The following is a 15,432-nucleotide window of genomic DNA, read 5'->3' as shown; positions in this document are numbered from 1 at the left end:
GTATAAGGTCTGTCGTAAGAGGCTTGTGATCTCTATATTATGAACATTAGGGAAGCCCTAAGTACATGTCGTTCGGACGACGGATCCACTTTCGGTTCCAGATAAGATAAAGCAGGGAGCTGAGCCCCGGATTACGAAACCGATAAGCCGAATCTCCGCGCCTTTAATACTACTTTGGGCGGCCCTCTGAATTGTCTGAAACAACATAAAAGCTGCCCATGATCTTCAGAGGCCATGTTTAGTTACCAATTTTTTTTAAGATTTCCCATCATATCAAATTTTTGGACATATGCATGGAGCATTAAATATAGTTAATGAAAATAACAAATTATATAGTTTAGCTGTAAATGATGAGATAAATCTTTTGAGCCTAATTAATTCATAATTAGACACTAATTGTCAAATACAAATGAAAGTGCTATAGTAGCCGAATCCAAAAAAATTTCACCAACTAAACACACCCAGAGTAAAATTCTGGTCGAAGATGAAGTGCAAGTGCCTGACAGACATTGGCCATCGGCTGGGCGGCAGTATCTGCAGACCTCACAGTCGCATGGCAAGTTTCAGACAAAAAGGAGGTACTAGCAGTGGAGCAGCAAGCTGATCGAGCAGAGGCAAGTATACTGCTGCTTTCTGTTGGCGGGCAAAAATCTTGTCTGGATTTCTTCAAAAAAGAAAAGAGGAATCGTATCTGGAGCATTATTACTACTACTATAAATAAATTTGTCTCTCTCAGAATTGCTCTTCAGTCTTGAAGTCTGAACGATCGCGTTGGTTTGTATTGTTTACCTACCCTACCCTACCCATACCGCCATACGCCTTCCTCGACGAACGATGTGGGAGTGGGAGTCGAGTGTGACTAGCCGTGAGTACGGTCGGTCGGCAGGTACCTACTACTCCTTCCGATCCAAGAAGCCGACCGCCGCTAAGGTCGCGTTTAGTTTGGGAAAAGTAGGTGAAAAGTTACTGTAGCATGTTTCGTTGTTATTTAACAAATAATATTTAATCATGAACTAATTAGGCTTAAAAAATTCATCTCATGTTAATCAGTTAGGCTGTGTAATTAGTTATTTTTTCAACTACATTTAATACTTCATACATGTGTCGAAAGATTTGATGTGACGGATACTGTAGGAAAAATTTTGGGAACTAAACGGGGCCTAACTGCAACACCCACCTGCAATGCCGCGTACGGGAACAGTACCCGGACAGGAAGGCACCGTGGCGAGCTGGCAGCGAAGGCTCGCGCCGTCGCGCGTACAGAGAGTGTACGGTACCGTACCACTGCAGCTTCCTCGCCGGGCGCCGGCACGAACATAGGGTGTACTTTCAGACTTCAGACATGTCTTCTCTCCAACCTTGGAATCGGAGAACAACTTCGTTCTTGCTTTCTTATGAAGGCACTGTTTAGATCCCATTAAAGCTCTGTTTAGATTTCAAAACGCAAAATACAATTTTTTTAAATCGCATGCATGATATACTAAATGTAGTCAAAAAATAAATTGCATTATACAAATGGACTGTAAATCGCGAGACGAATCTAATGAGCCTAACTAAGACGTGGCTAGACACAAAATTGCTACAGTAAAGCTACAGTAAACATGCTCTAGTGATAGCTTAATTAGGCTCATTAGATTCGTCTCGTAGTTTACAGACGAGATCTGTAATTAATTTCGTTACTGCAAGCATTAGATTAATCTATATTTAATACTTCAAATGTTGAACATTCCCTTCTAAAAATACAAAAAATGCAAAATGCAAAATGCAAAGTGATTTAAACACAGCCTAAAAAAATTTCGTTGCTGCTTCTGTGTGAACCGGCTACGTTCCACATGGGCCTGAAAGGGCGTTTTTTTTCATTTTTATATTAAAAAAACAAAATTTCAAAAATATATGCCGAATAGGGAAATTTTCAAAAATGGGTGCCGATCGCCCTCCTAATGGGCGACAGGGTGCCTGCCGCCCATCCAGTTGTCGATAGGACTTAAATGTAAAAAAAATTACATTTAGGTCCTGGCGCCCGGGTGCATTAATCAGTGAAATTGTAAAATCGATATAAAATCGTAGAAAAATAAAAAAAATACAACCTCAACTGTTCTGGATTCTATGAAACAAGATCTACAACGTTTGTTACATAAAGTTTTTCATTTGATCAATGTATCTTGCTCTATTTTAAATACCAGTTTAATGCACTTTTATTTAAATCTCAAGATCCATCCTTTGTATATATGTCATCTTTGGCCAGAGTGTTGCATATGGTGAGCATAGGCTTTTACAAAATTGGTAGGCCCAGAAAACATTTCTAGAATAAGTTTTTAATTATATCTTGTAATATGTCTAGTTTAAATGGGTTATTTATTCATGCTGCTATACTGAGTATTAGAAGCTATAACTTTTACAGTACTATTATTTTATTTCCTAAGAGCTATAAAAAAAGTTTTGTAAATTTGAGATAAGCACAACTAGACCAAATGAATTATTTTAGATTTTTCTAGGTACAAGGACTATTTTTCTTGATTTAGATACATTGATCAAATGGAAAACTGTATGTAACAAAAGTTACAGATATTATTTCATAGAATTCAGAACAGTTGATTTTGTATTTTTCTGATTTTTCTACGATTTTATATCGATTTTACAAGTTTACTGTTTAATGCGCCTTGGGCGCTAGGACCTAAATGTAATTCTTTTTATATTTAGGTCCTGTCGCCAACTGGATGGGCGACAGGCACCCTGTCGCCCATTAGTGGGGCGACAGGCACCCGTTTTTGAAAATTTCCCTATTCGGCATATATTTTTGAAATTTTGTTTTTTTTAAATATAAAAATGAAAAAAAGGCCCGAAGAGGATGCTCCTGGACGCTGGGCCGACTACGGATTAACAGGGCTTCATTTTTTTTGTCCACGGAAATATTAACCGGTCCGCTTAACAAAGATTGCTGTGTACTTGTTTCACTGAGTTTTTTTTTATTTTTATATTATTTATTTTCAATTTTTCAAAAAATATATACCACAATTTTTTTTGCAGATCTGACCTCCAGTCGTCAGTTCAACTGGCGGTAAGAGCATACCGCCGGATGAACAGGCGGTAGGGGTACTGTAGCGATGTTATCGCCGGTTCATCTGGTGGAATTTTTTTTGACCTAATCAGCTCACGTTTCAAAAATCATAACTAATTTATATGAACTCGGAAGGAGAAAAACTTTATATGAAAATTATAGATCTCGACGAGATCTACAACTTTGTGGTTCAAACTTTTTTTATTTGAAGTCATCTTGATGCTCAAATAATCGATAAATGCTCCAGATCTAAAATTTAATTTTGGATCTGAAGCTTGTGACAATTATTTGAGCACCAAGATGGCTTCGAATGAAATAATTTTGAACTACAAAGTTGTAGATCTTGTTGAGTTCTATAATTTCTATATAAAGTTTATCTCCATACGCGATCATATAAATTAATTATGATTTTTTGAAGGTGTGCTGTTCAGTGTTCAGACCAAAATTTTATTTTTAGATCTGAAATTTGTGTCGATTATTTGAGCAGCAAGATGTCTCCAAATGAAAAAAAATTAACTATAAAGTTGTAGATCTAGTCGAGGTCTACAATTTTCATATAAAGTTTATCTCCATCCGAGTTCATATAAATTAGTTATAATTTTTTAAAAGTAAGCTGCCCAGGTCAAAAAAATTCCGCCGGATAAACCGGCGATAACATCCCTACAGTACCCCTATCGCCAATTCATCTGGCGGTATGCCCTTACCGCCAGTTGAACTGGCGATAGGAGGCCAGATCTGCAAAAAAAAAATTTGCGGTACATATTTTTGAAAAATTAAAAAATAAATAATATAAAAATAAAAAACTCTGTTTCACTACTTTATCGTCGATTCATTTGCCTCCAGAAAGGGCGGGGGCACCTATTTATCTTGTAAAAGATAGTTAACACACATATCTTTAATCCATTAACGGCCCAACAGTAGGCCCATAAACTACGAGCCGCCGTAGTCTCACAGTTTCTTCTTTTCTCGCGTCCGCAGCCCGTCTAAATATATTCAAATTCCAACACAAACAGATGGTAAAGCGTGAGCGTGGTGGTAGACCAGCAGCGCACACAGGACAGCTGGAGCGCGACCACGTGCACTGCCCTGTGTCGTGGGCACCAACGTAACAGTTTTTTCTCATTTGTTTTCCCATGATCCGGACGTCCTGCTAGTGGTTTTTAATTTTCCTTTTTTCAACAATAGAAAATAAGTAAATGTTGAGTAGTATATATTGTTTCAATATTTCAAAATACAGAATTCAACAATACTTCAAGTGTGGTTCAACATTTTATGTAGATATGTTGAAACAGTATATCTAAAATGTTGAGTTAATACACCTAGAATGTTGAAATTAAAAAAAGCCAAACATATAATCATATGGGATCGTAAATTGTTAGAAAAATTCTCATAGAGATGATGGTTCAAACGGAATCCAAATTGAATGCACCGTTTAAGAGAAAAAAATAGTTTAAAGTTTGAAATTCAAACTCTAGTGAGCCAATAATGTCCCAGCGCACCTGCCTTTTGAGGGGTCCCCACGCCAACCCAGATAGCATTAGCGCGCCGTGACGTTGTCCTAGTCTCATCCTGTCCGTTAGCTTCAACTGATGCACATATCTTAAAGTGGAAGGTATGGAAGAAACTTTCTTCCGGAAAATGCATAGGAATCCTGAGAAAGGGCAGGCCTCTAGGGGGGCTCCTATATATCTTGTGGAAGGTAGATAAAATATATATTTTTAAAGTCCATTTGGCCCAATTAGCTGTTGCAAATATGTTCAACATCTTAACAGAATTCACTCAACATTTTCTATAAACAGGTTCAATATTTGACTTCAAATTGTTGGAACTGTAAATACGAAATGTTGAAATTAGAAGAATGGAATGTTGGAAATACTAATTTGAAATGTTGAACGTGCTTCTCCGGCGAACAGCCTGCTTCTTCTCCGGCGAGGTCGACGCGCGGTGGCGCGGGTCCACTTGGAGCGGCGGCTGCACGAACGGGCAAGCAGCGGCCGGCAAGCTTGGCACACTCCGGCGGCGCGAGCAGGCAACGGGAGCCGGCGAGCTCGGCACGCGGCGGCATGGAGGCGCGGCGGCAGAGCAGGGGAGGCTCGGCGACGAGACAGGAAGGGCCGGCGGCGGTGCGGGCGCCGGCCTGCGTTGGGTGGTGCGTGGCGGCGGGGGCACGGGAGGGAGAGCACGGTAGGGAGAGAGGGTGAGGGGTTAGGGTTTGGATGTATTGATCCAACGGTTGGAGATAGTTGCACGAATCTCAAACACTGGAAAGTGGGGAGAAAAAAATCTACCGGAACATATATATATATATATGTATATATATATGTATGTATATATATATATGTATGTATATATATATATGTATGTATATATATATGTATGTATATATATATGTATGTATATATATATGTATATATATATATATAGAGGATCGGTGGCCTCTAGGCGGACCTGAACGAACGGCCATGCCCATCAGGCCGGGACGCAACATTCTTCCAAAGAAGGTGGGCTAGAAGAGACAGAGGGGTTCTAGGAAATTGGGGCCCAATCTGGGTTAGCTCTTAGATGGGCTTCTCATCTTTGAGCAGAGCTGTGGCCCGGTGGGGGGCGTCTATACGTCGCTTTCAGCGACTTTCGGAAGGTTGCGTCGCAGAAGAATCAGATGGGCGTGCGCGCGGAAGCGGAATCAAGTAAGGTTCCTAGCCCAATAAGCAGGTGCCCGGCCCATTAAGCGGAAGTGAAAGTTTTATCCACAAAATGTTTTTAAAAAATAAAAATGTTTGCACGAAAGTGTTCCAAAATATTCATATTTGTTGAAAACAATTCCTAGTATTTTTTGATACGTTTTCAGATTTGTTTATAAACATTTCAAAGTGTTTCGAAAATATTTACATTTGTTTTGGAAACATTTCAAAGTGTTTCGAAACTTTCAGTTTGTTCCGAAACATTTAGATTTGTTTCATTCCAGAGTGTTCCGAAAAACTTTCAGATTGTTCCGAAACATTTAGTTTTGTTTAAGAACATTACAGAGTGTTCCGAAAATATTTACATTTGTTCATATTGTTCCGTTTTCAGAGTGTTCCGAAACATTCAGATTTAAAATATTTCAAATTGTTCGGGAACATTTAGATGTTTTGGAAACATTATGATTTGATTAGTAGATTGTTCTATTTTCAGAATGTTCTGAAACTTTCAATTTGTTCCGAAACATCCAGATTTGTTTAGAAACATTCAAATTACCTGGAAAACTTTCAGATTGTTTCGAAATATTAGATTTGTTTAGAAATATTGCGGAGTGTTTCTGAAATATTTTAAGTGTTATGAAACATTCAGATGTTTTGGAAACATTTCAAAATGTTTGCTGTCAAATTTTTGGAAATACAAATTGGAAATATTTCAAAGTGTTCGGAAAACATTTTGACTTGTTGAGCAACATGTTAAGATTGTTCTGTTTTCAAAGTGTTCCGAAACTTTCTAAAACATTTAGATTTGTTTAAAAACATTCAAGATTATTCTGAGAAACTTTCAAATTCCTCCGAAACATTCCAAAGTGTTCCGGAACTTTTAGATGTTTTGGAAAATATTTCAAAATGTTCCGAAATATTCAGATGTTTTGGAAACATTCCAAAATGTTTCGAAGCATTCAGATGTTTTGAAAACATTTCAAAAGTGTTTCGGAAATATTCTGACTTGTTTAGTAAATTGTTCAGTTTTCATAATGTTCCGAAATTTTTAATTTAGCCAGTTGCAGCAAAGTTCACTGCACGCCACGTTGCAATGGAAGAAGAAAAAGAAAACAAAGAAAAGCTTAATGGGCCTTCACGGTTCACAGAAACAAAACTAGAGAAAGGGGTGGCATGCGTTAGCTGCAACAGAAGAAGATATACGAACGAAGAAAAGCTTAATGTCTTAATGGACCTTGACCGTCCACGGAAACAAAACAAAGAGACAGCGGGTGGCGTGCGTTAGCTTCCGACCTTCTGCGACACGTTGGCACGCAGCAGCTCGCGCGACAAATAGAAATCCCCGGCCCGGTGGGCGGCGCTGCCAGCACCTGTGGCCCGGTGGCGTGCCGGTAGGCGTGGGAAGCGCTGAGCTGCGCGGCTGCGCCCCCGCACCGCTCGATTCGCCATTAGGCATTTAGGCAGCAGGCTAGCAGCACCCGCTTCCCTTCCACACCGCCACTGCCGCGTCTCTCTCCTCTTCCTCCTCGCTCTCTCCCCGAAGAGCCCAACCCAACCACCACCACGCCGCGCGGCTCCGGCCGCATTCCCAGAACCCTGAAGGGCGGCGGCGGGCGGGGCCGCCATGGGGACCGTCTCGGCCGCGGCGGAATGGACCGCCGAGGACGACGTCCTCCTGAAGAACGCCGTCGAGGTAACTCACGCTGCCCGAACCGAGAATTCCCCTTCCGCAGCCGCCAGCAACTCCCACTGAACGCTCCGCCCGGCGCGCCTCGCGCCGCAGGAGCGGAATTTCGCTTCTCCTCGTCCGCTTCCCGCCCCACCCGACCGCAGCATCGCGCCGGGCGTGCTCATCGCGTTCGATTCGCGGCACGGCACTGTTGGAATTGCTGCGTGTTTCGGGTTCAGTTCGTGGGGGGCGGTGCTGGTCCGTCGTGTGTGCGATTTTGGAGGAGCTAATCGCTCGGCGGAAATAGAATTGAAGATGCGATCGTGCTCCCTACCTGTAGCCTATTGAGGAGAATGTTTTAGCTACTGATATACGCTTGACTTGAGGACCTGGAATGCTGAAACTCGCTGCCTTACCTGATTAATTTTTCTGATTCAGTCTACTTCCTGTTTGTAATTTTTTGTAATTCTCCTCATGGTTGGCTTGCTCAAGTCAGGCTTGAATGTTTGATCCCTGTTACTCAGCATAGTTAATGGTCCGAGTGACTGGTTAATGGACATCGTTGTAACTTGTAGAGGGTAGGGGGCCTTGTTATATGTTAAGAAATGTGATGTGACAAGGCACCATATATAATGCTAGCCTGTTATTTCTTCTGCTACGTTCGTGTTGCTTTGCTTGCACTGTTTTGCTGTTATTTGTCATTGCCCATTGGCACTTCCTGGACAGTTCCATTCGTGTAGTGTATGGACTTGTTGTACGGTCACGGTTCAATCTCTTTTAATATAGGGGTGTGGATTTTGATACAATACATTGCAGTGAGTACTATATGAACACACAGCCTTTAATTTTTAGGATCTATTGGACAATTTGGTAATAAGATTCGAGTCAGTTTGATGCAACAATTGACTTGTAGTGATAGTATGTGTCAGTTCCGCTGCTTTTTGATGCTACTATTTTGTTGTCTTGCAATTTTCTCGATCTGTTTAGTGTACCAAGGTTATTTGTAAAAGAACTATTCTCTTGGAGTTGCATTTACTAACTACCGTACTACCTAGATTCGCCACAAGCTTGAGAAGTTATTAGTATTCTGTTTTTTAGAAAGTGTTCTGTTACTTAACTTGTTTCATTAATTATTTTTCTACTTTACTTCTTATCTCTACTTATTAGCACGTGTCCAATCTCATCTTTGGTGTTCTGTGCTGAGAAATTTCCATTTTTGTAGGATCTAGTCAACTATTACTGGTGCTCGTTAAAGCCATATTTTGTGTGTCAGAATTTACATTTATGTATTACACAAGTAAAGAATTGCAGTTCTACACAATTCCATGCTGTTAACATATGCGAGCCAATGGTTTTAATGCTTTCATTTTCATTGTCTATTTATTATGCAGTTAGCTCCTCTCATGGAAAGCTTGCACAAAATAATGTGAAATCTATTAGCCGTATTGCCAATTTTTTTTTTCCGAACACGCAGGGCCATCTTGCCAATATCATGCTTACCACATTGTGTCATTATTGGTGCTGTTCCTCATGCCATGAATGGGCACTGTGATAAGTGATAACTCATGAAAAGAAAAATGACTTTTTTTCATTTCATTATTTCAATGATTTGACATACATCGCATACGAACCGTGGAGTCTCACTACCATATCTAGCAAAAGTAGTTCTAAAACCTTGTACTTTTATGTATGGCCATGACTTGTTCGGCTTGTCTGCTTTCGGCTTATTCCGGCTTATTCTTTCTCACATAACACTATTGAATTAGCCGAAATCAGCCAGCTTTTTCACTAGCCGAAAGCGGTACACTGTGTTAGGATTGCATGAGTGAAAGCAAATGAATACTAATGTTAGGGTGACATTGTTGGTCATTTGGAGTTCCAGCATTGAACATTGCTATCCCTTGATTACCTTTATCTTTATGTTCCCAACTTTTCATTCTGTGTCGTTGGCTTCGTGGTCTTAGCTTGGATAAGAAGTTGACCTAGGCAAATGAATAAGTAAACAAATTTAAAAAGCAAAATACTATTAACACACCTTGAACGTGTACATCTCTATGGTGGACAATTAAACATGGACTACAACTTCAAATGTTGGACATACTCGATATACACTACATCATACTTTATATTTGCATGTGGACTGATTTGTACATTTGATATGTTAGGGCAAAGAATAGTAACAGTGGTACTGATATATTGCAGTTGACATTCTATATTTGGGTGAAGTCATTGATTGTTTAATTGATCCGTACTTTGAAAATTCTTTACTGTGAGGGTTAAGTTTATTTTACTTTACAAGAGTCTATCATTTTTTGTACACTGTTAAGTGTTAACTGCTTCTGTGTTATCCTCGTTGGAATCATTGGCTAAAGGAGTTGTATGCTTCTCCCATAAATTCAACCTTCAAGAACTGCAGGATCGCTGGTATTCATTGCTATATGACTCAGAGACCTCAGCACAAGCATCTGCTCACATGGCCAAGTATGAGATGGAGCTTTCAGTCTCCGATCCTGCTAAAACAGTGAAGCTTTTCAACTCAAAGACAAAATGCTTCTCCCTCTGCAAGCGGAAAATGGATAGTGTAAAGAATCAGTATTATGCAATAAGAAAGAGAGTTTGCCATGAACCATGTTCATCTGCCGATTTTGGTTGTGTTATTGCACTCTGCTCATGTAATTCTACTGATGGCAGTGGTTGTGTATGTGGAGGCAATCATTTGGTTCACAAAGTTGATCCACCAGTAACCGCTGTAAGTGATTATGGGCTTATGGGTGGACACTATTCTGTCAGAAAAGATGTACATTCCAATGGTAATGGACAATACTCATTCCATACAGAGCATTTTGATGGCAGCATGGTAATGGATGAAAGCCCGCATGGCTATGCAGATGCAGACCAGTTATATGGATATGATGGCATGAAGAATTGTCTGACCAGTGGAAGTAGTATAATCACTACAGATAATAGGTCAGATCTTAGTGATCAGTTGGACCATGGAGCTAAAGGATTAAAGGCTGTACTGGGAATTGATCAAGATCAAGATGGAGAAAAGAATAGCCAATTTTCTGGGAACAGCACAGGACTATCACGTGAGCCAAGATCAATCACAGCAATTAGTGAAAAATGGTGTTCCCTGGAGCCCAGCATTCCTACTTGGAGTATTGTTCTGGGTGTTAATTCACCTGATATGCTGACAGATACGCGTATATTGGAACCAAAAACTCTTATACTTTCTGATGATAAGAGAACGGAAACAAATATAAGTGACGCACTTGCATTTCAGGCAACTTTAGATAGTGTAATACCTGATTCTGGTTTATGCAGTGCAATGGTGTCAGAAGGTGGATTCATGCATTCCCATTGAAAGGGTTTCAGTGAGAAAGAAGACCTTGGGCTCCTCAGCGGTGAACTCTTTACAGATTTTGCACTGGACACAAATCAGAAAGATCTCGGGTCCCATACCTTCGCCACAACCAACTGTGGTAACCACATAGATCCGATCCAAAGGAAATAAAATGTGGCAGATGTTTCTGGAGTGGGCACTGTACCTGGTTCATCGGCGGTGCTTTATCCTGAACATAATGCTGAGTGTATGTTGAACACAGAAGATTCTGAAATCCCTTTCAATGATCATATGCCTAGTCAGTCCTCTTTAGAACCCACCTCCACCATGGACCAGGATTCTCAGCATGATGTGTGCTTGGTTCTCGCCAAACATATAAACATGGAAAATGCCCAACCTTCATCACCATCACCACCAATAAAGCTGGAATCAGCCATCCTAGAGCAAAATACAATGGTGTCTCTTAATGAAGGTAGCATTATAGGACATGAGCCACTTGTCCTGCATGATGACTTTGGTGGTAGAAATGCAGACATGTGTATTTCAGCTCCGCGTTCCGTTGATGGAGGTGAAGAAACAGCTTCTGGTTTTGTTAAACATGAGTATTGTGATAATTTGCATAATTTGACTTTGAACAAGTCAATTCAAGGCCCCTATCAAATGAATGGCAAACTTCTTTCTGATAAACCCAAAATAGGCAGTGAAACTGCTATCAAAAGCTATGAATTGTCTGATGCATTGCCAGATACAGAATTTCATAATCCCATTGGAACTGTTTCAACTTTGAGTCAAGCAGAAGGATCTGACAGTGAGAATAGTGTTCCTAACTATTTTGATCTAGAAGCATTGGTACATATAGTTCTTTCTTGGTTGCATTTACATGGTTTTGCATACCTTGGAGCTTCTGACTTCTCAAAAACTTACTGTAGATACTTGATCAGGACCTGATTCCGTGGGATCAAGAATCCGATTTCATCCAACCAGAAGGTAAATGTAAAGGGACACTGATAAAAGTCCATTTTTGTTGAAACTTTTGTTAATGTGTCCTGTTGTTATCTGTTATGTTCTTACAGACACTAAAACCAGTTCTTTTTGTTTGGGCTATTTGTATCATCAGTTTCAAGGTTTCAGTATCCTGAAAGCAGGAAGGATTTGATAAAATTAGAGAAAGGGGCTTGCTCTTATATGAACAGATCTATCATGTCTAAGGGTGCTTGCTCTTATATGAACAGATCTATCATGTCTAAGGGTGCTTTCGCCGTTCTTTATGGCCAACGATTGAAATTCTACATAACAGATCCTGAGGTAGTATTAAGCATTATATTTGAACCTTCATTTCTTAGCAGTAAATATGATACTCCTAAAATTAAAAAATTGCATGACATTTTGGATCTTGATTGTCCAAACTTCCTTAGCTTTAACTTGCAGATAGATAAATATGTAGAAAATATTTCGATTGGCCACATGATAAAAGTATCATTAGAATTATTATGAGAAGGACTTTCGTTAATAGTATGACTTCTGCTATTATATTACTGTTAAAATTCATAGTGAAGCTTGTTTGTTCATATTACAGATGTGTCAATGTCCAAATAGGCAGAGCTACATACTCTTGTACAGCGGGAATAATTAATATATCCATGGATGTATTCTCTGTTGTGGAACTTGAAGTGTTTAGGCATCTCTATTTGTTCCAAATGTTATTTGTGTCAAGAGACATCACTTAATTGTTGGTTGTCAAACGCACCTAGTTGTTATTATTTTCTGCCTTTTGAATTCTGAAAGAGTCTTTAAATAGCAAGATTAAATATCACCTTGCAGGTTAAAATTTTTTGTTTGCAGTTGATATGTTTTGAAATGTGCTTCTTTATTATGTTGATGCTATCTTTAAAAGTATGCTTGATCCTCTTCTAATGCAGGTAACTCTTGGGAGAGAAACAGGAGAGGTACATGTTGATATCGATTTGGGAAAGGAAGGAAAGGCAAATAAAATATCTCGTCGACAGGTAATTGGGCCTTTTGTAAAGTTAAAATATTGGGTTGATTGAAGCTTTGATGCTGTAAGGAGTATCTAGTTATGTTTTCAGGATTTCTCCCCTTCTTTTTTAAGTTGGCTCGGGCTAACTGCAAACCCTCGTGTGTTTATTATCTTGCCCTTATTGCTCACTTCTCTTTGCAATTCTGTATTTTGATGTACAGGCAGTTATCAAGATGGATGATGGTGGAACTTTCTACATAAAAAATATAGGGAAGCCTTCAATTTTTGTGAATAGCAAAGAAGTACCATGTAACAAACGTATCAGCTTAATTTCAGACTCGTTACTTGAGGTATGGTCTTTCATTCTTTTCTTTCTTATGCTAGGAATTTGCTCTTCATACCAATTCATCATTTGGTGATAAATGTCAGTGGTGTACTAAAGATCCATACCCTAGTACTATAGGTACTGGCTCCCTTTTTGTTATATAGCTGCAAGACTTGTAAGTTGTAAACCAATTAATTATGCATATTCGTATCAACTTGCGGCTTTGTTGTACCATAAGATTGAAGCACTCAAGCATTCTAGTTATTTCGGATTAACTGACTAAAGATGATATGCTACATTACTAGCTATTCCTTCATTTGCGGTTCATTAGTTCATATCTCACATGATATGTTGTACACCTATTTATGTAACTGCATGTGGCAATAAGAAGCATGCTAATAGTGGAGAAATGAGCCAGAGCCAGAAAGAGACCTCATCCTTTCCTTTTTCAGTATATTGAATAGTTGATGCTATTCAACTGTAGTAAATTAGTGACTTGCTAAACTTAGTCAAAGTTTGCGTTTATAATGCCTTTTCTTCATTCCTCTCTATTGTTTTGCTCACTAATCATGACTCATGTGAACATATGTGAACATGAAAAGTAATTGGAACTGGGAGGAGATTTTTAAGTGTGATTCACAAATAATGCAATGACAAGTAGATGTTGTGCTCTGTTTCCAACTAATTCTTGTCCCCTGGTAAGTTACATGCTTAGCATTTTGAACTCTTACCAAGCTGTTTTTTTAAATATTTTTTTACCCTACAGATAAGCAACATGAAATTCATTTTTCACGTGAACCATGATGCTGTAAAGCAATGCATAGCTCGCATTAGAAGTGGAAGCTCCCAAGGCAAGATCACAGCATTTGCTTGGGATCAGAACCCATGAATTAAAGTTATGAGAAAGCTTATTTATTTTTTATGATAGCTTATATATATAATTATCCAGATAGAATATTGTCATCCAGTTAACTTAGCTCCAGCCGCTCAATGTAAATCGATGTATATTCTTGGTTCTCAAACTATGTTCTTTGGATGTTGGCTGCCATAGCTTTCTACTTTGCTTCATTTCTTCCCATAAAATCTTCATTGTTGGAAAACAAAATATAGCTTAATTGAAGTTGGAATCCTGGAAGATGACAAACCTAGGGCCTGTTTGGGAGGGCTCCGGCTCCTTGTAAAATGGGTGGAGCCGGAGCTGGAGCAGGTGGAGCTGGTTTTTGTGGCTCCACCGGCTCCACCTCGCAGGCAAAGCTGCTGCTCCACCTTCTCACCTGCTACAGTATGGAGCTGCTTCACTTTTAGAGTGTTTGGTAGAGCTCCAGCAGGAGCCGCCGGTGGAGCCGGAGCTGGATCCCTGCCAAACAGACCCTAGGTTTGTCATCTTAACGAAGCAAGCTCTCTGTACCTTGTTTTGGCAGATAAATTTTGGCATGCCCATGTTTTAACCTGCCCTAGTTTTTTTTTTGTTTTTGCGAAAGGAGGGGCATATATTAAAACAAAGGAGCATAATACAACCCCAAACTTTTACAGAAAAGCCCTTGGCAAAATTGAAAATGACACGCCACTACAACTACCAGAGACTCCTTGTCTTATCCGATTCCGGCCGCCGTAGGCTGCCGGAGCCCAGAGAACTCCATCTTCCGTGTCGATGGGAGCCTCCACGCATTGGATGAGCCGCATAAGCCAACGCCAGGACTCCACCCCGACGCATCGATTCCACTGAACGGATTTCGGCAGCCCCATCAACGAGAACCAGAAGAGGAGAGAGATTCCGCCGCCGCCGGAGAGAGCCGGCCGCCGGAAAAGCAGTCCAGAGCTGCTGACGCCGCCAGCCCAGACACAGAAACCTCCCCACCGTTCGCAAAAGATAAAGAGGAGAACAAAACTCACAGAGGGACCGCCGGTGCTCGCACCACCGAGGGCGCCAACGCCGAAACCCGCCTGGAAGAGACCTATCCTCCTTCGATCCTCGCCGGAGACGACGCCGTCGCCGCCACCGCCGCCGGAGAAGCGAAGAGGAAACTCTAACCCTAGCCGGTGATATAAAAGTCGCCGGCGGGATCTACAAGCACTAAGGACTAATCCTACAGCTACACAGGTCCTCCCGCCGAGGTGCCGGGCACCCCCCTCATCTCCGTCGCCGGCGAGGACGCCGGAGGAGGGGGGGCCGGCGGATCGGTGGAGGAGAAAGTCTATTCGCCCTCTCTCTCGCCTGGCTGCCCTGTAGCGTGGGGAAAACAGAGGAGAGCTAGGTGCCGATAGTGCTTTTAACCTGGCCTAGTATTGGCAGGGTAAATTTTGGATCCTAACCAAGAAAGCTCTCTGTACCTTGCAATTAGGCGTATTTGGTAGTCTTCAATTTGGGATTGCTAATG

General features: G+C 40.6%; 2 protein-coding genes and 1 long non-coding RNA gene across 4 annotated transcripts; 2 read left to right on the top strand and 1 right to left on the bottom strand.

Moving 5' to 3' along the window:
- Nucleotides 1-8,974: 8,974 nt before the first annotated feature.
- LOC120659605 lies at nucleotides 8,975-15,429 on the bottom strand. The gene is made up of 2 exons (XR_005669116.1): nucleotides 14,948-15,429; nucleotides 8,975-9,390 (listed from the first exon to the last, which is right to left on the bottom strand). It is a non-coding gene; the product is annotated as an uncharacterized LOC120659605 (long non-coding RNA).
- LOC120659603 lies at nucleotides 9,614-10,808 on the top strand. Its single transcript, XM_039937798.1, has one exon. It carries the CDS (start codon nucleotides 9,882-9,884, stop codon nucleotides 10,770-10,772), a length of 891 nt encoding a protein of 296 aa, XP_039793732.1. The 5' UTR covers nucleotides 9,614-9,881; the 3' UTR covers nucleotides 10,773-10,808.
- Nucleotides 10,963-14,137, top strand: LOC120659601. 2 transcript variants are annotated; one of them, XM_039937797.1, is made up of 7 exons: nucleotides 10,963-11,600; nucleotides 11,681-11,738; nucleotides 11,869-11,944; nucleotides 11,984-12,056; nucleotides 12,671-12,757; nucleotides 12,951-13,079; nucleotides 13,821-14,137. In XM_039937797.1, the coding sequence occupies exons 1-7, from the start codon at nucleotides 11,001-11,003 to the stop codon at nucleotides 13,941-13,943; spliced, it is 1,146 nt and encodes a 381-aa protein (XP_039793731.1). In that variant the 5' UTR covers nucleotides 10,963-11,000; the 3' UTR covers nucleotides 13,944-14,137. The 2 variants fall into 2 exon arrangements, with proteins under 2 accessions (XP_039793731.1, XP_039793730.1); XM_039937796.1 differs by having other exon boundaries at nucleotides 11,869-12,056.
- Nucleotides 15,430-15,432: the final 3 nt, after the last annotated feature.

Source organism: Panicum virgatum, chromosome 2N (assembly GCF_016808335.1).
Source record: "Panicum virgatum strain AP13 chromosome 2N, P.virgatum_v5, whole genome shotgun sequence".
Classification (NCBI taxonomy): Eukaryota; Viridiplantae; Streptophyta; class Magnoliopsida; order Poales; family Poaceae; genus Panicum; species Panicum virgatum.
Note: the sequence above shows the minus strand (reverse complement) of the source record. Positions and strands in the feature narration are given on the sequence as shown.